This window comes from Primulina eburnea, chromosome 13, assembly GCF_022965805.1.
Source record: "Primulina eburnea isolate SZY01 chromosome 13, ASM2296580v1, whole genome shotgun sequence".
NCBI classification, from domain to species: domain Eukaryota; kingdom Viridiplantae; phylum Streptophyta; class Magnoliopsida; order Lamiales; family Gesneriaceae; genus Primulina; species Primulina eburnea.
Genome location: NC_133113.1, coordinates 18255767 through 18279667, shown reverse-complemented (window position 1 = coordinate 18279667; position 23901 = coordinate 18255767). Strand labels below are relative to the sequence as shown.

At 40.0% G+C, this 23901-nt stretch overlaps 2 protein-coding genes across 2 annotated transcripts; both read right to left on the bottom strand.

Moving 5' to 3' along the window:
• Positions 1 to 1222: 1222 nt before the first annotated feature.
• Positions 1223 to 2167, bottom strand: LOC140810329 (uncharacterized). The gene has a single exon (XM_073168205.1). The coding sequence runs from the start codon at positions 2165 to 2167 to the stop codon at positions 1223 to 1225; it is 945 nt and encodes a 314-aa protein (XP_073024306.1).
• Positions 2168 to 20794: 18627 nt separating this feature from the next.
• Positions 20795 to 22964, bottom strand: LOC140810017 (uncharacterized). Its single transcript, XM_073167811.1, has 3 exons — positions 21910 to 22964; positions 21595 to 21787; positions 20795 to 21505 (listed from the first exon to the last, which is right to left on the bottom strand). Exons 1-3 carry the CDS (start codon positions 22306 to 22308, stop codon positions 20973 to 20975), a joined length of 1125 nt encoding a protein of 374 aa, XP_073023912.1. The 5' UTR covers positions 22309 to 22964; the 3' UTR covers positions 20795 to 20972.
• Positions 22965 to 23901: the final 937 nt, after the last annotated feature.

Below are 23901 nucleotides of genomic sequence, written 5' to 3'. Positions count from 1 at the left end.
GGAGCGCACCCGAGGTCGTCAATTGTGGATTTTTGGTTGGAATGCCGAAGGCATAGCGCACCCGCGGTCAGTGAACAGTAGAATCGTGTTTTCGGATTTAAGTGATATAATTGGATGAGTTGCTCACTTTTCTCTCATTTCTTCTCTTCTTCTATCGGTTCTTCTCTCAAGGGAGACCTAGGGTTCTTAATTTCTTTCTTTTGTTATCTTGATTCAAGCCTCTTGTTGGATTATTGAAGTGAGAAGAAGGTTATTTTGGGATCAAGGAAGCTAAGGTAAGCTTGTAGTGTAATTTATTCTTGGTTTAGTGTTGGAAGAAATCATGGGTTTAGTGTTGGTGTTGGTTTTATGGATTAATTGATATGAGTTTATGATTATTGAGATGTTGATGGTGTAATTTATGGTTTATTATTGTAGGAATTCAACCAAAGGTTTAGAACCAAGTGTTCCAAGTGGTTGTAAGTGGAATTTCATTCCTTGTGCTCACATGATAGTATATGTATTGTGTTTCAATGGTTTTAATGTGTTATTCCCTTCCATTTGATTCATATTATATATTGATACATTTGATTGTATATTGGAGGCAATTGAATGTCTCAATTGTGTAAAAAAGGAATACAAAAGAAAGAGTATGCAAAGTGTTTGTTTAAATGCCAAAGTGAGAGTTCAAATGATTTATGGATTGATAGATACATAGTCAGATATTTCATTCAATTATTTGATCAACGACCATAGGCTTATATCCCTCAGAGTTATCGATTTATATTGATGAGATATAGGTACAGAGACAGAGATACTATATAGATATCAATCCAACAGAGAAAAGAGAAATATCATCTTATTGTTATATTGTTATGTTATTCATGTTCCAAGAGTTGATGTTATTTATTGAATTCAAAGCTATGTTTTCAGAGTATGATATGTACATTGTTATGTAAGAGTTCCACTTGCTGAGTTTTATACTCATTTCAGTTAATTTCATGTGATGTAGATAAGAGCGATGGGCCGGGACGTTGATTGTGGGCCGAAGTCATATGCATACCAAGATGGAAGGAAGAAGATTTTTTTTTTTGCAAGCATTTTGGGACATGATCACAAGAATGATATTTTGCTTTTTGTTATATCATTTTATCGATCATGTGTATACTTTTGATTATTTATGAAATGTATTTTGAATCCTTCTTCCATTTTAAAGAAAATTTTAATTTTCGCTGCTATTTTATTAAAACGGGTCAGAGGTGTCACAGTATGACTCATCCATTAAAATCATATACATGCATATGGTGGGACTAATCCCATTGATATCAGAAATAGACCACCCAAATGCAGTTTTAAATTTCATCAACACTCTCAACAATTTCTTTTTTTCATCTAAAGTAAGAGAGGAAGAGATAATTACAGGATATGTCGACTTCTCACCCAAGAAAGCATAGCAAAGATGGCTTGGCAATTCCTTTAAAATAGGGGATGAAGGTATTATCTCTGAACACTTTTCTTCTTCCAACTTCTCCTGTGCACCTTCATTCACCTTTGGCAACTCCTCAAGAGCTAAAAGTTGCTCTCTCAATTCCCAATCATCATCATCAACTCTATCGACAGTACTGGAAAGACATCTTTCTAATGGATCTTCTACTGTATGACCTACACCAATCTCAGCAACACAATAGTCAATTATATCAATGCTTTTACAAGTACTCACCTCATCGTTACATTTAATAGCCTTATAGATGTTCAATATCACAGCTTCCCCACCGACTCTCAAGGTGAGTTCTCCTTTGTATACATATATCAATCCTTTTCCAGTGGCTAAGAAGGGTCGCCCAAAAATCAATGGAGCATCTTGATCTTCCTCCATATCAAGTATTACAAAATCAGCAGGGAAGATAAACTTGTCAAATTTTTCCAAAACGTCTTCAACAATTCTACGAGGATAGGTGAGTGACCTATCAACAAGTTGCAAATTTATAGTGGTTGGTTTTACCTCCCCAAGCTCCAAGTCCCTATAAATTGAAAATGACATAAGATTAATACTCGCTCCAAGATTACATAAAGCTTTATTAACATGAGTACTGCCAATAATACAAAGAATAGTAAAACTCCCTGGATCTTTTAGTTTTTGTGGTGACTTCTTTTGGAGAATGGCGCTGCACTCTTCGGTCAACTTCATTGTCTCGAACTCTTGCAACTTCCTCTTCTTTGACGTCACATCTTTGATGAACTTTGCATAGTTTGGCATTTGCTCTAAAGCATCAGCAAATGGAATGTTGATGTGAATCTTCTTGAAAATCTCCAAAAATTTTGCAAATTGATCATCAATAATCTTCTTCCTAAATCTCTGTGGGTATGGAAGAGTCAGTTTCAGTATAGGAATCCGTTCAACTTCAGTTTCAATCCGAAACTCCTCAACCTTGTTCTCCTTTCTATTTTCACACTCATCTTCTTCAACTCTCTTCTCATTTTCCTCATTCTCTTTGGATTTTTTAACCTCAAGTTCTCTTCCACTTCTCAAAATTACAGCTTTGCATTGCTCCTTTGGATTCACTTCAGTATTAATTAGGATTTTATTTCTATTTTGATCTCTCAATGCATTAGCCAATTGTCCAATCTGTGTCTCCAATGATTTCATTGTGGCACCCATATTTACCATGTGAGTTTCCATGCCATCAAGACGAGATTCAGTCATAGCCATTCTTTTACTAGATTCAGCAACAATTGTCACAACTAGATCCTCAAGTGAAGGTTTTCCTTCCCCCTTCGATGTATTGAACCCGGTGGAGGATTAAATATATTTTTATTATTAGCATATGAAAAATTCTCTTGATTTCTCAAACGAGGATGATAAGTGTTAGGGGGAGGGTTACCTCGATATCCTCCGTAGCCACCAAAATTCCTATTATTGATATAATGAGCCTCATCAGGAATATGTGGTTCTTCAATAAAAACCGATGCATTTTCAACCTCTGTTGTACTAGCTTTATTCATAGCTGCAATTTGAGCTGTTAAAACTGAAACTTGTGCGGTGATAGGATCTATGGCATAAATTCCAGCTGGCTTCTTTACTCCTGACCTCTCAGAAGGCCACTAATAACTGTGGTGATTTGGCAAATATCGTGCCACCAGCTGCTACATCTGTAATATTCAAGCTTGGTGAACGGTATGATTTAAGATTTCTTGTGTTTATTGACTATTTGGTTAAGTTTAAGTATAGTTTTGATGTTAAGAGTTGTGATTTATGGTTTATAGTATTGTTGGTTATACTTGTTATGTGCTTATATTGTAGCGTCGCTGCGTTTAATTCATGGTAATTTGTTTGTTGAGCCTATTGGTATGAGGCCAATTTCGATAAAACATAGAGTTGCAACTATCTTGTTGAGAGTGTTGTCAAATTATGAGGAGAAGCGACGTTGCGATTCGATTTTAGTTGCAAAGAGTATATTGTTGGCTACAGAGGAGAGTGCACCCGCAGTCCATTATGCAGTGCACCCACGGTGATTGGACAGAAGAGTCAGTGCACCCGCGCTGGAAAAGAGACCACACCCGCGATGTTTGGGCAGTAGGTCTACCGCACTCGCGGTGGGAAAAGCAGCGCACCTGCGGTCGTTTTCTTTGTATTTTTGGATGTGGTACAGTATGCGTAGCGCACCCGCGGTCCAAAGGTTAGCGCACCCGCGGTCGATGAACAGTAAAGTCGTGTTTTCGAGATTTAAGTGATATAATACAAGAGTTGCCTTCATTTCTCTCATTCTTTTCCCCCTCTTCTCGATTCTTCAGCCTTGGGAGAGCTAGGGTTCTCATTTTCTTTTCTTTGATTTCTTTGATTCTAGCTTATTGTTGGATTATTGAAGTGAGAACAAGGTTCTTTTGGGTTCAAGAAGCAAAGGTAAGCTTGTGGGTTTAATCATTCTTTGGATTATGGTGTTGAGGAGAAATTGAGTTTGTTGATTGTGTGGTTTTATGGGTTTTATGCTATGGGTTTGTGATTATTAAGTTATTGATGGTTCAATACATGGTTTATTGTTGTAGGAAGTCTACCAAGAGTTTAGAATCAAGGTTTCCATTGGTTGTAAGTGGAATTCATTTCCTTGTGCTCACATGATAATATATGTATGGTGTTTCAATGAATTTAACATGCTATTCCCTTCCTTTTGATTCATGTTATGTATTGATACACTTTGTTGTATATTAGAGGCATTTTTATGTCTCAATTATGTCAAAGGGAATGCAAAAGAGAAGAGTCTTCAAAGTGTTTGCTTTAATGCCCAAGAGAGAGTTCAAATGATTTATTGGATTGATAAATAGATAGTCAGAGATTGTATGCAATTAGTTGATCAAAAACCATAGGCTTATATCCCAACAGAGTATCGATTTATATCGATGGAATATACGTACAGAGACAGAGATACTATTTAGATATCAATCCAACAAAGAAAAAGAGAAATACCATCGTCATTGTTATGCTATACTATGTTATTCATGTTTCAAGAGTTAGATGGTATTTAATGATTTCAAAGCCACGTTTTACAGAGTATGATATGTACAAATTGTTATGTAAGAGTTCCACTTGCTGAGTTTTATAATCATTTCAGTTATTTCATGTGATGCAGATAAGAGTGACGGGCCAGGACGTTGATTGGAGCCGAGGTCATATGCATAGAAGATGGAAGGAAGAAGGCTATTTTGTTAGCATTTTTTTTGGACATGATCAAAATGATATTTTGTATTTTGATGCAACACTTATTTGATCATGTATATAATTTTGATTGTATATATTGAAAATGTGTTTATGTCAAGAAAATTTTAAATCATTCCTCATTTCAAATAAATTTTAGAAAAATTCCGCTGTTATTTTATGAAATCAGTCAAGGGCGTTACATTTAGTGGTATCAGAGCAACGTTCTTCGGACTAATGCATATGACTTCGTCTACTTTCAACGGTCCGAGTATGTCTTCTTATACAATTATTTATTGTTATCAGTTGATATATATTATGTGAGTACATTGTAGGATTTAACGCCTCCTAAGAGAAAGGCTTCAGAGAGTGAGGATAGCTCCTCATCAAGAGTTGTCGACGAGTTCGGAAAATTATTGAAAGAGCAAGCCAAGGTCCACAGTGAGCAGATTCAACAGTTGCTTCGTTTTCAAGGTTCAGGTCAATGTAGAGGCCAAGTGGTTCAAGCAATTGGAACTGTTGGGATCTATACTGCTTTTAAGAGAATGGATCCGCCTGAGTTTGCAGGAAGCACTGATTTATTGGTGGCTGTAGAGTGGATCAAAGAACTTGAGGCGATATTTGATCATCTCAAATATGAAGATATTGACAGAGTTGGTTGTGCAGTATTCATGTTAGTTAAAGCTGCACGTATTTGGTGGAATGCTACCAAGGTAGGTGTTGATGTTCCGGCATTGAAGTGGCAAGATTTCACGGATCTTTTCTACGACAAGTATTTCCCGGATGCACTTTGAGCTCGGAAGGTGACTGAGTTTTTAGAGCTTCGTCAAGGAGGTACGAATGTTGACGAGTACATTTTAAAGTTCGAGGAGGGCTGTCTGTTTGTCCCGTATATTGCCTCCAATGACAAAGACAAGGGTGCTCATTTCATTAGAGAACTTTGAGCGGAGATCAGGAGGGACATCAATATGTCTAAGGCGGTGACATTTAAAGAGATTGTGGCTAAGGAATTGTTAGCCGAGCAAGATGAGAAGGACATTGCTAGAGAGAGACATGCGAGGCCACAGGCTATTGCTCAAAGGGGTCAAGGTTCGAGCCAAAGAGGGAAAGGTAGTTTCCAAGGGAAAGGCAAGATAGAGCCGAGGTCTAAAGCACCGACAGTTCCATTTGATCCAGAGAAGCCATTGTGTCCCAAGTGCAGTAGGCATCATAGGGGATGGTGCAGATTTGGTACTCACACTTGCTACCGGTGTGGTACTGCAGGCCATATCGCCAAGGACCGTCCGAGAGGATCGAGTAAAGAGAAGGTGCAGGGTCACATCTTCACCATGACGAAGGAAGGTATAAACCATGATTCTTCTGTGATCTCTAGCACTATTTTAATTTCAGGCAGAGTAGCTACGACATTGATTGATATAGGTGCTACTCATTCTTTTATGTCTGAACTATTTTTGAGATCTTTGGGTTTATGTAGAGCCCAATTTCGTACACGTAAAACCCATGCATTTATTTAAATTAGTAAAGCATTTAATTTATTTTAAAAGAGTTTAGTCATGCATAATTATTTAAATGCATTATTTTCAATTTAATTACGTGTATGTAATGCACGTTAAAATGTCTTTCGAGTTTCATGTTTCAGGCGATTATTCGAGGCGGGATTGAGGAAAAGACCCGGGGACGATTTTTGGCAATTTTAAAGATGGTATTTTATTTTAAGTTGAGTTTGGGGGCATTTTAAATAATTTAGTGAGTTTTAGCATTTTTGAGCCTAAATCTTTATTTAGTAATTTTAAGAGTTTAAAACTTTTAAAATTTAGTATTTTATGAGATGTTAGTATTTTGAATCCTAAATTTGATTATTTTTGTGAGTTTATGATTTTAGAACTTTTAAAAGTCTAGTTTGGTGTGTTATATTTTAATTATAGAGTTTCATTTAAAAGGTATAGCGGAGTTAGTGTTTGATTAGTAGATAATTATTTTAATTAAACAATTAGTCTCCTAATTTATCTGAAACACACGCCACACACACACAAACACACTTTTACACACACTAACTCACGCCTAAACACACACACAAGTTTCATTCTAGTTTTATTTATAAAAAAAAAGAGAAAACTAGGGTTCTTCAAAGAGCATAGCAGCCGTCCCCCTTCCCTCTCTAATTCCAGCAGATTTCGTGATTTTATTTCAAGAGAAACGGTGCCACGTTCGTCCCGGATCAACCTCGCTCCCATCTCCGCTTCGGTGTCGTCTTTCGGTAACGTTATCCTCAGTAAGGCACGTATATTCTGTTCTTGCTGTGTCGATCAAGTCATATATCGAATTGCGTTGTTTTTATGCGTAAAAGTTATGTATGATGATAGTAGTTTGAGCGGATCATGGATCGGATCAATCTCGAAGGAAAATTTTTAGATCTAAAACTCGTTTTTACTGTTCATGTCAAAACTACGATTTTTATGTTCATATTTTGGGAAAACTTTCAACGGCAAAAACGTAGAATTTTTCGATACCTTCGATTTGATATAAAATTCAAGATTTTTGGACGAAAAATGAGAGAGTTATGATATTTTTCGTGTGACTGCTCAAACTGAAATTTTAAGAAAAGTTTGGTATCATTGTATTTTTGAAGTTTTATGTTGCAGGCTTCGTTGGAAATCGACGGGCGATCGTCGCTGCGTATGAGTATGTTAGTATTGAGGTTTGTTGTATTTTTCAAGGTTTTGTTGGACGTCGTTGGGTGTTTGAATTAGTTTAAAGTCGTAGGAACTCGATTGATGTCAATTGCTAATTAGCGTTGTATTGGGTAGTATGGTGGACGTCGTATCTTGAAGTGTTTATATAAGTTTTATGCAATGTTATGGTGTCCTTAAGGTGTTGAATCATAGTGTTCAAGTGTCAATTTGGGTGTGTAGGCATGTGCATAAGTTTTCTCGCAGGTTTCTTCGTACAGTGTGTAGACGGACCCCCACACGGACCCGAGCACGGGGTCCGTGCCTTTGTTTTCCATTTGGTGTTCCAAGACAGTAGCCACACGGACCTCAACCCGGACCCTCACACGGGGTCCGTGTCCTTTCCTTTTCGAGACACTTGACATGCAGTACCTACACGGACCCCCATCTGGACCCAAGCACGGGGTCCGTGCCCCTTCCGTTTTCCGACACATTCTAGGCAGTAAGTACACGGACCCTCTCCCGGACCCAAGCACGGGGCCCGTGTACCCTTGTTTTTGGGAAATATTAGTAAGTTCATTTTAAGTTTGATGTTATGGGTTAGTGCAAGGATTATTAAGAGCGTGTCGTGGGAAATTGTAGAAGGTCCTAAGATATGATTGAGCTTGAGAGTAAGCATGAGTTTTTTACGTCTAAGTAATGCAAGTTAAGTATGAAATTCACGTTAGTAAGTTGCAGCAACGGCCGCAGTCGAAGTCCAACGAATCCCTCAACGCCAAGTAAGTATGAATGACGTGCAAAGGAAATGTTTTAAGTTTCGAGGTATGCTAATTGTCTTGTGACCAAAGAAAGTTAGGGTTGGAAAGCGTTAAATCATGAACGGAGACCAATCCGCCCGTTAAATTATGAACGGGTTAGATCGTGGTTGTGAAGCGTTAAATTATGAACGTGGATCAACTGGCCTGTTAAATTATGAACAGGGATCTTATGTATGCGGCAGTGGATACGTCCCTGTCAGCCAAGTACTGTGGTGTGTCTGATCAGGCGTTTATCATGTTAAGGGTCACTTGCTTTGAAACATCCTCTACGTAAAATTATGCAGTTAAGTATGTTGAAGTATGAAAGCATGTTTAAGAAAAGTTTATGATCATGGCACGTCGAAGTATGTATGTTCAAGCTCAAGATTATTTCAAGTTGAAGTTTATGCAAGTTCAATTTAAAGTATGTATGTCCTATTTTAAAGATGCATGCGATTTTATTATGTAGTACTCGTTATTTCCAGTTTATACGTGTTGAGTCTTTAGACTCACTAGACTTGATCGATGCAGGTGAGTACGATGAACAGGAGACAGGAGGTGGCGACCAAGGGGCAGGCTTGGGCTGAGCGGCAGGCTAAACCCGAGGACCGCAAGTTTATGTTTTTAAGCACAGTTTAAAACACTCTGAATTTTTATGATTTGAATGTGAGATGTTTTGAGACAGCGTTCTTTTAGCAAATTTTTAATTGGTGATGGATTATTTTAAAAATATTTTTATAGATGTTGGGTGACGACCGTATGGATGTTTTTATTTAATAAAATTTTTAATTTTTCCGCAAATTTCAAGTAGTAAAAGTACGGTACGTTACAGTTGGTATCAGAGCGGTGTTCTTCTAAAGGGTTACGCCTACTGCCAGTCGCAAGAAGCTCTCGAAGTCACACCTCAAGTCTGTAAGTTTTAAAGTTTCAAGATTTATGTTTTGTAGTATGCATTGAGTTACGATTTCAGCATGCCCATGTTTTAAATTCAGTACGTGCATCATATGTTATGTATATCACGATCATACATGTTGGGTTTACGTGTTGGGTAATTATTGGAACAGTATGCCTTCTAGACGTGAAATTAACCGGGAAGATAGGGAGGAGGACAGAGAGCCTCGAGTCGAGGAGAGGGCCAATCCTCCACCACCTCCACCACCCGACATGCAGGCCCAGATGATGGCTGGAATGACTCGGTTCTTTGCCCAGTTTATGGGTAACCAAACAGTGGCTGATACAGGGGTGAGACCCAGAGCTGAGGCTGTCTACGAGAGGTTCAGCAGAATGCACCCAGATAAATTCTCAGGGACGACGGACCCATTAATAGCGGAGGGATGGGTTAAATCCATCGAGGTAATTTTCGATTTTATGGAGTTGCGGGATACTGATCGAGTGAGGTGCGCTATCTTCCTACTTCATGGGAGTGGAAGAGTTTGGTGGGAGAGCGCATCAGTGATAGTTAACCTACAGACTCTCACGTGGAATGAGTTCAAAGAGGTGTTTTACTCCAAGTACTTCACTGAGGAAGTGTGTACGAAACTGATTGGGGAGTTCATGACGCTACGACAGGGAGATAGCAGCGTAGCTGATTACGTGCAGAAGTTTGAGAAGGGTTGCCAATTTATGCCCTTAATCGCCAATGATGTTCAGGCCAAGGTGAGACACTCTCTCCTTGGAATGCGGCCGATCTTGCGCCGTGACGTGAAGGTGGTAGGGCCTATGACCTATGAGGTCGCAGTAGCGAGGGCATTGGAGGCAGAGCAGGACATGAAAGAAATTGAGAAGGATCGACTGGGCAAGAGGCCCTTTCAGGCACCGCAGCAACACCAGCAGTATCAGCAGCGGCCACCATTTAAGAAACCCTACCAGGGGCAGCCTGGAAAGAAACCATACCAAGGACCACCTAAGGGCAAGGGTCCTATCCATCAGCAGGGGGCGCCGCAGAAGCTCGGTAACTTCCCTGTTTGTCAGAAGTGTAACCGCCAGCATCCCGGACCATGCTTGTATGGGTCAGGCAAGTTCTTTAAGTGTGGTGCTACCGACCACGTGCTAAAGGAGTGCCCGCAGTGGAAGCAGCCAACTCAAGGCCGGGTATTCGCCATGCACGCTCAAGAAGCGGATCCGGACACTACTTTACTGACCGGTAAACTTTCCTACCTAAGCTCGGTATTATTTTGCCTTGCAGGTGAATTTTATTTGGGAATTTTTAGGATGCTAGTATTGTTTGAGTATGTTTGGGTTACTATCTTGTTAGCATTACTTTTTGAATGGCATAGGACATTGAATTTTATTATGCGTAAGGTTAATGTTAGTATTTTGGGATATAAGTTGTGCTGTGCTAACGCGTCTCAGGGAACATTTTCATAAAGAGATTAGCTACAACTGCACTGATAGATTCAGGAGCCACTCACTCCTTTATATCAGAGACCTTTGCTAATCACCTGGACATCAAGTCCATCGGCCTAGACTTGAACTTCTCAGTGACAGTCCCATCAGGGGAAGAGTTGTTAGCGACCAGTGTGATCAGGGATATCGATCTAGAACTGCAGGGCCACCTAGTGTATGCAGATTTGATCGTATTGCCGATGCCAGAGTTCGATATCATTTTGGGCATGGACTGGCTGACTAAGAACCGAGTTCTAATCGATTTTCAGAAGAGGTCGGTATTGGTCAGACCGCTCGGTATGGAGCAGTTTTTATTCGAGCCAGCTAGATGGAGGAGTTTTCCTCGTATGATTTCGTGCATGCAGGCGAGGAAATTAATTTCAAAGGGATGTCAGGCTTTCTTGGCCAGTGTTATAGCAGCGCCTGACGTGCCCACTCCTTCTATTTCAGAGGTGCTAGTAGTCAGTGAATTTCCAGACGTCTTCCCAGACGACGTCACAGGCCTTCCACCAGATAGAGAGGTGGAGTTTGCCATTGATCTCATGCCAGGTACAGTGCCCATCTCTAAGGCTCCGTACAGATTAGCTCCAGCAGAGATGTTAGAACTTAAACAACAGATTCAAGAACTCTTAGACAAGGAGTTTATCCGCCCGAGCTTCTCACCGTGGGGCGCACCAGTACTCTTTGTGAAAAAGAAGGATGAGAGCATGAGACTGTGCATCGATTACCGTGAGTTGAACAAGGTAACGATCAAGAATAAGTACCCGTTGCCTAGAATCGAAGATTTGTTCGATCAGTTGCAGGGAGCTGTCGTGTTCTCCAAAATCGATCTTCGATCAGGGTATCACCAACTGAGAGTAAAGGATGCAGATGTGCATAAGACAGCTTTCAGGACCAGATACGGGCATTACGAGTTCTTAGTGATGCCGTTTGGATTGACCAATGCTCCAGCAATTTTCATGGATCTCATGAACCGAGTATTTCAGCCGTTCCTCGATCAGTTCGTCATAGTGTTCATTGACGATATTCTCATATACTCGAAGAGCCATGAGGAGCACGACCAGCACTTGAGGACAGTTTTGCGGACCTTGCAGAGCCGTAAGCTGTATGCAAAATTCAGTAAGTGCGAGTTCTGGTTGCAGAAAGTCGCATTTTTGGGGCATATAGTGTCTAGTAGAGGGATTGAAGTGGATCCAGCCAAAGTGGCAGCTGTCAAGGAATGGGTAGAGCCAAAGAATGCATCAGAGATCCGCAGCTTTTTGGGTTTAGCAGGTTACTACCGTAAGTTTATTCGGGGGTTTTCATCTATAGCAATGCCACTCACTTCACTAACCAAGAAGAATGCTAAATTTGTATGGAGTGATGAATGTCAGAAGAGTTTCTACACCTTGAAGCAAGCTCTCATTTCAGCACCGGTGTTAGCCATGCCGTCAGGGCAAGGAGATTATGTGTTATACACCGATGCATCTAAGCTCGGTTTAGGAGCAGTGTTGATGCAACATGGTCGAGTTATAGCTTATGCTTCCAGACAGTTAAAGGTGCATGAGAAGAACTACCCGACTCACGATTTGGAATTTGCCGCCGTTGTCTTTGCATTGAAGATTTGGAGACATTACTTATACGGCGAGAAGTGTCAGATTTTCACCGATCACAAAAGTCTCAAATATTTCTTCACGCAGAAAGAGCTGAATATGAGGCAGAGACGGTGGTTAGAACTTGTGAAAGACTATGATTGCGAGATTAGCTACCATCCGGGAAAAGCTAACGTCGTGGCAGACGCTTTGAGCAGAAAGGTGGCAGTCATAGCACAATTGTCAGCTCAGAGACCGCTTGAGTCTGAGATTCAGAGGTTTGGTCTAGAGGTTTATCGCAAGGGCAGAGCTCCTAGACTGTCTAATCTGACAGTCAAATCTGATATACTAGACCGCATTCGAGCAGGACAGTCTTCAGATGAGCAACTACAGAAATGGAGACTGAAGGATGAAGCTAAGGGCAGTGTTTTATACACAGTGTCAGATGGTATCGTGAGATACAGAGACAGAATGTGGGTGCCTAGTGGTGATTCGATCAGACAGGATATTCTGACAGAGGCACACGCATCTCCGTATTCTATTCACCCAGGAGGTACCAAGATGTACAAAGACCTGCAGATTTTGTATTGGTGGCCAGGGATGAAGAGAGACATCCGCAGATTTGTATCTGAGTGCCTCACTTGTCAGCAGGTGAAGGCAGAGCATCAGAGGCCAGCAGGTTTGCTTAAGCCACTCCCTATCCCAGAGTGGAAATGGGAGAACATCACTATGAATTTCGTCGTTGGGTTACCTAAGTCAGTCAAAGGGTCAAATTCTATTTGGGTTATAGTGGACCGACTCACTAAGTCAGCGCATTTCCTACCAGTAAAGACAACTTTCTCCATGACGCAGTATGCGGAGCTTTATATCAGGGAGATAGTCCGTTTACATGGGTTTCCAGTTTCAATTGTGTCCGACAGGGACCCGAGGTTCACATCGTCCTTCTGGAAGAGCTTACATGCAGCCATGGGGACAAAGTTACTGTTTAGTATGGCTTTTCACCCGCAGACAGATGGCCAATCTGAGCGAGTGATCCAGATTCTGGAGGATTTACTAAGAGCCTGTATGATTGATTTTCAAGGAACTTGTGAGTCTAGACTACCCCTAGTGGAGTTCACATACAACAACAGCTTCCAAGCATCAATAGGTATGGCTCCCTATGAAGCGTTGTATGGTTGGAAGTGCAGATCGCCAGTTCATTGGGATCAAGTTGGTGAAAGAACAGATCTAGGCCCAGAAATAGTTCAGCAGACTGCAGAAGTGGTGGTCAAGATTCGTGACAGAATGAAGACCGCCCAAAGCCGTCAGAAGAGCTATGCCGATAAGAGAAGAAGAGATCTCGAGTTTGCCGTTGGGGATCAGGTTTTCGTCAAGATAGCACCCATGAAGGGTGTTATGAGATTTGGGAAAAGAGGTAAGTTGAGTCCGAGGTTTATTGGACCGTTCGAGATTCTTGACAGAGTTGGGACATTAGCCTATCATGTAGCCCTTCCGCCGAATCTGGCCGGGGTACACAATGTGTTCAACGTCTCGATGCTAAGGAAATATTTGGCAAATCCTTCGCACATTCTGAGTTATGAGCCTTTGCAGCCTGCTCCAGATTTGTCTTATGAGGAAAGACCGACTCAAATCCTCGACAGACAGGAGCGCAGACTCCGGAACAAAGTGACTAAGCTAGTCAAAGTTCGGTGGTTAAACCAATCAGTGGAAGAGGCCACTTGAGAGTCAGAGACAGATATGAGACTTCGCTACCCGGAATTGTTCGGTAAGGCTTAATTTCGAGGACGAAAATTTTATAAGTGGGGGAGGAACTGTAGAGCCCAATTTCGTACACGTAAAACCCATGCATTTATTTAAATTAGTAAAGCATTTAATTTATTTTAAAAGAGTTTAGTCAGGCATAATTATTTAAATGCATTATTTTCAATTTAATTACGTGTATGTAATGCACGTTAAAATGTCTTTCGAGTTTCATGTTTCAGGCGATTATTCGAGGCGGGATTGAGGAAAAGACCCGGGGACGATTTTTGGCAATTTTAAAGATGGTATTTTATTTGAAGTTGAGTTTGGGGGCATTTTAAATAATTTAGTGAGTTTTAGCATTTTTGAGCCTAAATCTTTATTTAGTAATTTTAAGAGTTTAAAACTTTTAAAATTTAGTATTTTATGAGATGTTAGTATTTTGAATCTTAAATTTGATTATTTTTGTGAGTTTATGATTTTAGAACTTTTAAAAGTCTAGTTTGGTGTGTTATATTTTAATTATAGAGTTTCATTTAAAAGTTATAGCGGAGTTAGTGTTTGATTAGTAGATAATTATTTTAATTAAACAATTAGTCTCCTAATTTATCTGAAACACACGCCACACACACACAAACACACTTTTACACACACTAACTCACGCCTAAACACACACACAAGTTTCATTCTAGTTTTATTTTTTTAAAAAAAAAGAGAGAAAACTAGGGTTCTTCAAAGAGCATAGCAGCCGTCCCCCTTCCCTCTCTAATTCCAGCAGATTTCGTGATTTTATTTCAAGAGAAACGGTGCCACGTTCGTCTCGGATCAACCTCGCTCCCATCTCCGCTTCGGTGTCGTCTTTCGGTAACGTTATCCTCAGTAAGGCACGTATATTCTGTTCTTGCTGTGTCGATCAAGTCATATATCGAATTGCGTTGTTTTTATGCGTAAAAGTTATGTATGATGATAGTAGTTTGAGCGGATCATGGATCGGATCAATCTCGAAGGAAAATTTTTAGATCTAAAACTCGTTTTTACTGTTCATGTCAAAACTGCGATTTTTCTGTTCATATTTTGGGAAAACTTTCCAGGAAAAAACGTAGAATTTTTCGATACCTTCGATTTGATATAAAATTCAAGATTTGTGGACGAAAAATGAGAGAGTTATGATATTTTTCGTGTGACTGCTCAAACTGAAATTTTAAGAAAAGTTTGGTATCATTGTATTTTTGAAGTTTTATGTTGCAGGCTTCGTTGGAAATCGACGGGCGATCGTCGCTGCGTATGAGTATTTTAGTATTGAGGTTTGTTGTATTTTTCAAGGTTTTGCTGGACGTCGTTAGGTGTTTGAATTAGTTTAAAGTCGTAGGAACTCGATTGATGTCAATTGCTAATTAGCGTTGTATTGGGTAGTATGGTGGACGTCGTATCTTGATGTGTTTATATAAGTTTTATGCAATGTTATGGTGTCCTTAAGGTGTTGAATCATAGTGTTCAAGTGTCAATTTGGGTGTGTAGGCATGTGCATAAGTTTTCTCGCAGGTTTCTTCGTACAGTGTGCAGACGGACCCCCACACGGACCCGAGCACGGGGTCCGTGCCTTTGTTTTCCATTTGGTGTTCCAAGACAGTAGCCACACGGACCTCAACCCGGACCCTCACACGGGGTCCGTGTCCTTTCCTTTTCGAGACACTTGACATGCAGTACCTACACGGACCCCCATCCGGACCCAAGCACGGGGTCCGTGCCCCTTCCGTTTTCCGACACATTCTAGGCAGTAAGTACAGGGACCCTCTCCCGGACCCAAGCACGGGGCCCGTGTACCCTTGTTTTTGGGAAATATTTGTAAGTTCATTTTAAGTTTGATGTTATGGGTTAGTGCAAGGATTATTAAGGGCGTGTCGTGGGAAATTGTAGAAGGTCCTAAGATATGATTGAGCTTGAGAGTAAGCATGAGTTTTCTACGTCTAAGTAATGCAAGTTAAGTATGAAATTCACGTTAGTAAGTTGCAGCAACGGCCCCAGTCGAAGTCCAACGAATCCCTCAACGCCAAGTAAGTATGAATGACGTGCAAAGGAAATGTTTTAAGTTTCGAGGTATGCTAATTGTCTTGTGACCAAAGAAAGTTAGGGTTGGAAAGCGTTAAATCATGAACGGGGACCAATCCGCCCGTTAAATTATGAACGGGTTAGATCGTGGTTGTGAAGCGTTAAATTATGAACGTGGATCAACTGGCCTGTTAAATTATGAACAGGGATCTTATGTATGCGGCAGTGGATACGTCCCTGTCAGCCCAGTACTGTGGTGTGTCTGATCAGGCGTTTATCATGTTAAGGGTCACTTGCTTTGAAACATCCTCTACGTAAAATTATGCAGTTAAGTATGTTGAAGTATGAAAGCATGTTTAAGAAAAGTTTATGATCATGGCACGTCGAAGTATGTATGTTCAAGCTCAAGTTTATTTCAAGTTGAAGTTTATGCAAGTTCAATTTAAAGTATGTATGTCCTATTTTAAAGATGCATGCGATTTTATTATGTAGTACTCGTTATTTCCAGTTTATACGTGTTGAGTCTTTAGACTCACTAGACTTTTTCGATGCAGGTGAGTACGATGAACAGGAGACAGGAGGTGGCGACCAAGGGGCAGGCTTGGGCTGAGCGGCATGCTAAACCCGAGGACCGCAAGTTTATGTTTTTAAGCACAGTTTAAAACACTCTGGATTTTTATGATTTGAATGTGAGATGTTTTGAGACAGCGTTCTTTTAGCAAATTTTTAATTGGTGATGGATTATTTTAAAAATATTTTTATGGATGTTGGGTGACGACCGTATGGATGTTTTTATTTAATAAAATTTTTAATTTTTCCGCAAATTTCAAGTAGTAAAAGTACGGTACGTTACAGTTTTGTTCCTTCTATTCTTCCCCTCCAGTTTAATGTTGTATTACCTTCTGGGGATGTGTTGTGCCCGATGTCTATTGTGTATGCGTGTTCTGTTCAAATAGATGAGCGAGTGGTTTTTGCCGATTTGATTGTTATTCCGATGGTTGCGTTTGATATTATACTTGGCATGGATTGGCTATCGACTTACCGTGCAGTGATTGATTGTGTTGCCAAGACGGTGAAGTTTGCAGATGATGATAATAAGGAAGGTTTGCTCGTCAGTGCAAGTACTTCGCTGGTCCTTCCTTTTATTTAATGTCTTGAGGCTAAGAAGTTGTTGTTTAGAGGTTGTGATGGATTTTTGGCTTCGGTTGTTGATATGGATAGAATTGTGAAGTTGAATATTGATGATATTGATGTTGTGAGAGAGTTTCCTGATGTATTTGAGGATGATGTTCTAGGTTTACCGTCGGACAGAGATGTAGAGTTTATGATTGATCTAGTCCCCGGGACGGCTTCTATTCCCAAAGCTCCGTATAGAATGACCCCAACAGAGATGAAAGAGTTGAAGACGTAGGGACAGGATCTTTTGGATAAAGGTTTATTTGGCCGAGTTCTTCCCGAACTCTATAAATATCATAGATGTAATTTTACCTTTTCTTGTTTATAATTTCCTCTTCCGATTGATAAATTGCCAATAAATTGAAAGCATTAAGATTAGAACAATACAAATGAACAATATGAAAAACTTAAATAGCTTAGTTCATAAATTCCAACACATGGTTTCTATTTTTGTTCCATCTTTCCTCTAGAATAAAAATTTGTTCATGATAAAACAAGCAAAATAACAAAACATGGTTCTAAAACAAGGCATATCAAATAAAAAAAAACAAAATAAAAAGAACTTAAAACAAGAGTTTGAAGTGCTGATTCCGTCCCAGGAGTTGTGGAAATTGGATCTTCAATCTTCTAGCAGCAGCCTCCACTCTTCCCTTGGCTCCCAATACCCTAGATGGTAAGTAAATGATTTATATTTTATAGTCCCAGACAAGTCTCAATCCGCAGCACACCAAAATATTGGACTTCCATGCGCAACACACCAAAATACAGATTTTTCGGATTGTGTCGTGCAAGGGCCGCGGGAGCGCTTAAGAAGTCATTGCGGGTGCGGTGCTTCTACTGGTGTGTGAGCGCAGGTGCGGTGTGTGTTTCAGTGCGGATGCAGTGCTTTACCGTGGGTGCAGTGCTTTTCTTACCACAGGTGCGCTAAAGCTTCTGTATTTTTGATCTTTTGCACTTTCCAATTCGACATTTTATTATTCCAAACTCTCATCCTAAGCTTCCAAAAGACAACAACAAAAACAACAACAATTCGCATAAAACATGCTCAAGAATCACAAAATTCCAAGTTAAAGACAAGTAATAAAAGTGCAATAAATTTCACTTATCAATCACCTAGCAGAGGAGTCGGAGGGTGAGGAGGTGAGTTTTATTTTCTGTTAAGGAATCGCCTAGCAGAGAAGTTAGGGGTGAGGAGGTGAAACTTTTATTTTCCTTCTAAGGCATTGCCTAACAGTGGAGTCATGGGGTGAGGAAGTGGAACTTTTATTATCTGGGTTATGCCTAGAAGAGGAGTTAGGTCGAGGGCGAGGTCATAAGGGGTATTTCATATTTCCCGCTAAGGCCTGTCTTAGCAGAAGAGTTATGAGATGAGAATGTGAGAGTTTTATTTTCTTACTAATAGGCTTCAGCCTAGTAGAAGGGCTTGAGGTGATAAGGGTGAAGGGTGAGTTTGAGGTGGTGAGGGTGATAAGCTTGAATTATGGAGGGTGAGGGTTCATAATTTTCCTACTAAAGTTGGAGCCTATTAAAAGAGCTTGAGGTGGTGAGGCTGAAAGTTAGAGCCTAATAGAGGATCTTGAAGATGAGGGTGAGGAGCTTGAAGGGGTGAGGGTGAAGTTTGGACCCTATGTAGAGAAGTTTGAAGTGATGAGGGTGAGAAGCTTGAAATATGGAGGGTGAGTGAAGTACTCGTTTCTCCTACCTAAAGACTAGTAGAGGGCTTGAAGACGAGAGTCGAGTGGGCGAGCTACGCGAGGAGAGATGGTGGCGTGGGCCCAGGCTAGGGCGAGGGTGCGAAGGGGCGAAAAGCTAGGGTGAGATGAGGCGAGACATGGTTGTGTGCTATGGCGAGGAGCGAGGCTACAAGGCGAGACGAGGCTAGGGGCATGGCGAGGAGCGAGATTGCAAGGCGAGACGAGGCTAGGGGCGAGGCGGGAGAGTGGGCGAGCTGGATGAAGCGAGGCGAGAGGCTAGGGTGAGATGGGTGAAGGCGAGGTCATCGGCTAGGGCAAGGTGAGAAGCTAGGGTGAGATGGTTGCAGGCGAGGTGGGCGACGAGGCGAGGCTGCGAGGGAGGGGCTGCTAGCAAGGCAGGCGAAGGGCGAGGGGTTTACTGCGAGAGTAACGAGGCTATGGAGTAAGCGAGGCGGCGCGAGGAAGAAATAGGGCTGTGGGAAGGGGAAGAATGCACGACTCATATATGGTAAGCCGAGTTCAGCGCAAAGCTCGACTCGGGAGGGGGACACTGGTGATATCTCATGAATGGACCAATCAAGATTAGGCTCAACCCGTACTTTAGGCTCCGGCCCATTCCTAACCAAGGTAGGCGACCCATGATGAATCTCAGGTACTCTTCTATAAATATCAGGTTTAAAAGTCTAATTATTCATTCACTATATTGATTTCATCAGCACCCTTAGCTGCTCTCTCACGCTATTCGCAGTATCTGATTTAAGCATCGGAGGGGCTACGGTGGGACACCCTCCAGGCACCTTTTTAACGATCTCTTTCATGATCTCTTTCATGATTTAAGCATCGGAGGGGCTACGGTGGGACACCCTCCAGGCACTATATTGATTTCATCAGCACCCTTAGCTGCTCTCTCACGCTATTCGCAGTATCTGATTTAAGCATCGGAGGGGCTACGGTGGGACACCCTCCAGGCACCTTTCTAACGATCTCTTTCATGATTGCAGGCTTAGAGCAAATTCGAGTCCTACATTCGGATAGTATCACTTGCTGGAACAGAATCTTAAATTTTCAATGAGTATCATAACACATAACTTTTTTAATAAATAATAACATTTACGTTCACTCGCCATGTTATTTACCTAACCCCGAGAAACAAAAGAAATCTACGTAACTTGACTCCATATTTCTGTCCATCCGACACTTTATTCCCTAGTGTGCTTGGGCACGGACAACGTGCTAGTATTATAAAATAAATAGATAAATAATTAAAAATATTTATTTACCAATAAAAGAGATATATTCCAAGTATCATTAACTCATAAATTGTACTACCAAAACGTCTTGTTTAATTCTTAATAAATTTCCGTTCCATTTTGCTTTATGAGGATCATAACGTGACAAAACTGCACGGGAAACGAAGCAATTTGAATTTGAAGCCACGATTTCCTATAATAAAAAAAATATGCTTTGCTGATGCAGTGTTTTCTAAATTTATTCCCTGTGCCGAAGGCTATACAGCATAGCTATTTCATTTTTTTGTTTACTTTTGGAAATGTGAACAAGCAACACGAATTCTTTTAGTTTGGAACATGATTAAGAAAAATAACATTTAAAATTTAATAAAATAAAATATATAAAGAGTTAATAATTTAATTTAATTTCTAACTCCAAAATTTTTCACGCCTAATAACATAAAAAATTATACAAAATCTTCCAACATGGACATTTAATTTTTTTTTTATCATATTGTCATAAATGATGACATCTACTCAAAAAAATTCGGGTTTTCCAACATTAACTAATAAATATAAAAAATTAATATTTTTGTAGTTTCAAAATTAAATGAACAAATCAATAATTTTAAAAGTAAATTAAATAAAGATAGATTGATAAAAGAGTAAAAAAAATAATGTTATATATAGAAATTGAACAATATAATTTGAGACAGATAAAAAAAATTATAAAATATAGCCAGTGGGACGGAGCGAGTAATTTGTTTGGAAAAAGTTAAAAGGATATATAAGATGAAACAGAGTAGAAAATCACAAACAGGAAATTTGGATTCATTCATGTTGGTATATAAGTTTTTCCTCCTTTAAGATTATTTAATACATTCATACTCCAGACTAATTAATTCTTCATACCCTTGCGACAAAAACAGAAGGGGAATTACAGACAAGCCGAGTACTAAAAACTATAATTAACAAAAGAAAACCATCAAAATTTTATGATTTATCTTGAATTATTGAAGCTAGGCCAGCAACAATCTTACCTCCTTTGTGCAAAATCTTAGGCTTAATCTCCGGCGGCTCCCACGGCAGCACCATTGGAGCTGCGCTCTTGTTTTCGTCACCACCACCTTTGATTTTCTCGTCGGCGGCGGGGCAGTTCTCTCCTAACGTGAACTCAATTTTATCACATGAACTTGATTTTTGCTCAACCAATCCCTGTTTCTTGTCAGCATCGTTCTTCGAGTTATGGCGAGTGTGAGGAGAAAGCCATTTGGATTTTACGTAATCTGCTTTGCGCCATGGAGGAAAAGGCATCCCCTTCTTGTTCAAGCTCTGTTTAGCTGATTCGGATACGGTGTCGATGATCTTCTCGAGACGATCGGCCTTTCCTACAAATATGTTGGGCAGTACTTGAAGGACCAGTTTGTATGCCTTGGTGGATCTTGCAATTTCGAATTCTGATCTGAAATCAATGTCGATCAAAAATCTCTCCGACTCGATTATCACATCTACGTATTCGTATTCCCCTGAACACAGAATACATGACTAAGCACGCTAGATTTTTTCTAGGAACGATCACAGAAAGAACCAAGTTTTCCCGAATATTGTTCGGTACCTGCGGGGAAAGAGGGTGTTTTTGTCCATTTCGATTTGCAGATCGAAGCATCGTATCCAAGCGCTGCCAGGCTATCCGCCAAGATTTTTCTGCAAGATCCATCTTTGCGCTTACCGATCTTGTTTTTCTCGATTATTCTGGCAGTGTCAGCCAACAGATTTCTCTCAGAAACGCATATAGAGGGTACCAGACTCTGATCGACAAAGGCAAAATTTTTCAGATTATTATCCATGAATATGAACTCGTTCGCAGCAAACAAATCTGCCCACAAAATCAATCACTGTATATAAAGCTAAATAGCTAATTATTTATTACCTTAAGGGTTTCGCACGCATCCACGGGGGAAGAAGGCTTGAACGAATCATGCTCATCATCACAGCCGTCCGAACAGTTTCCATTGAAACAACTGCACAAGTTTCTACCGCACTTGGGCTTCTCGTTGTTCTCTTCGATGAAATTCTGAACCATTTTCGCCAGGCAGACTGAGCTCAGCTCAAGCTCCTCCGACGCATCCTTGCTGCAATAATTCGGCGGCTCATCAGCGTCGGGCGGCTTATCTTGCGCAGATATTTTCAGGACACCCGAGAATTGCCTCTCGAAAAGACGTTTGAACCGGGACTTCACCACTGGCTTCGACGGCTCGAAATTTACCGGAACCTGTTTCCCACGCGGCGCGTTCAAATCGATGGGCTGAATTTTCAAGGGGAAAGGCATTACATCTAAGATGCTATTTAATTTTATTTTGGAACTATTCTTTTCTCAATTCCAAGTTTCCATTTCTTCATCCAATCAATTTACAAGACTTCAAAACAAATATTTAACTGCCTTAATCCTCATATCATCCATTTCTCAGTAACTCGCCTGCCTAAAAATCGGCTCCCAATTGATGATTTCAGAAAGGAAACAAAGAAAAAATCAATCGACACAAGAACAGAAAAGTTAAGCTAAAAACTGAGCAGTCTTATCTTAAAAAATTAAAAGGCTTACTGACAATCAGATACCAATACCCGAGGATTACCAAAATTTCAACAATAATCCATCTCTAATTGCAAAAGACAGCTTGGAATAACTTCTAAAGTCTGCTACATAATTCTTTAAAATAAAGCTTCACTTTCTCTTAGAGATTTCAAATTCCAAAAAAAAAAAAAAAGATAATCCCCCTCTAAGAAACGTGACGGCTCCGGTAATCGGAAACGGAAACCCGATCATCATATGCCGGAAACTCCAAAAAAAAAAAAAAAAGATAATCCCCCTCTAAGAAACGTGACGGCTCCGGTAATCGGAAACGGAAACCCGATCATCATATGCCGGAAACTCCATTTTCCGGAGAGAGAAATAACACGCAGAAACACGACAAGTGTGTGGGTAGCTGATTTCCTCATTGTGAGAAGGTGGGGGGGCCTTTTTTATAGGAGAAATTGCGGACTAGGATTAGATTCTGCCACGCTGGAACGTGACGTGGGAACCAACCCCATCCGTTTTCTGGATACGTGTCGCGCGATTAGGGACCTTCAGCTCTCAACTAGCTGCTTCACGACGCCACGTACATTCACGGAGGCGCGTCGAGGGGTTGATCGAATTATCCAAAATACCCTCGGATTTGTATGAAATCTCGTGGTGGTTATTACTTCTAGACATATATATTTGAAAAGAGCAATTTATTATTATTATTTTATATAAAAAAGTCAATTCCAAGTTTTTTCTAGTATATAAAACAAATAAAACACCTTCCAGTCTCTTCTTGATTTTCAAATATTTGGCCAATTTAAAAATAATATATATATATATATATAAATTTTGTTGAATTTTGGATTTTTTTTCCCATACATGTCCTTACTATGTACCTACATTAACTACTTTTAAATCGACCTATTTTTGTCCCAAAAGGACCCTTGCCGGCCTACAATGCTGATATTTACTTAGGTGGATCATTCTGCGACTCCAGGTAAAAATGTTAATGAGGCTCCATCTTGAATTATTTTCTTAAAAAAATGTTTGTGAAAAAGTATCACGAATTAATTAATTTTTTTGTCATATAAATATTTATAAATATAAAAATATTATCTCAAAAATATTACTCTATATTTTAGATATAGACTTATATGATCCATCAGAAATTCTATTCTTCTCCTTTTCCTCATTGCTTTTTTCCCTTGTGTATTTATCATTTGGGCATTTCTCCAAAGGCATGTGTAGGTTTTACAATCTATATGTTTATTAGCAAGATGTCACATGTGTTGTGTGTATGTAATATTATATATAAATATTATTTGTGTAGTATTTATAATATATTTTAATTTTTAATTT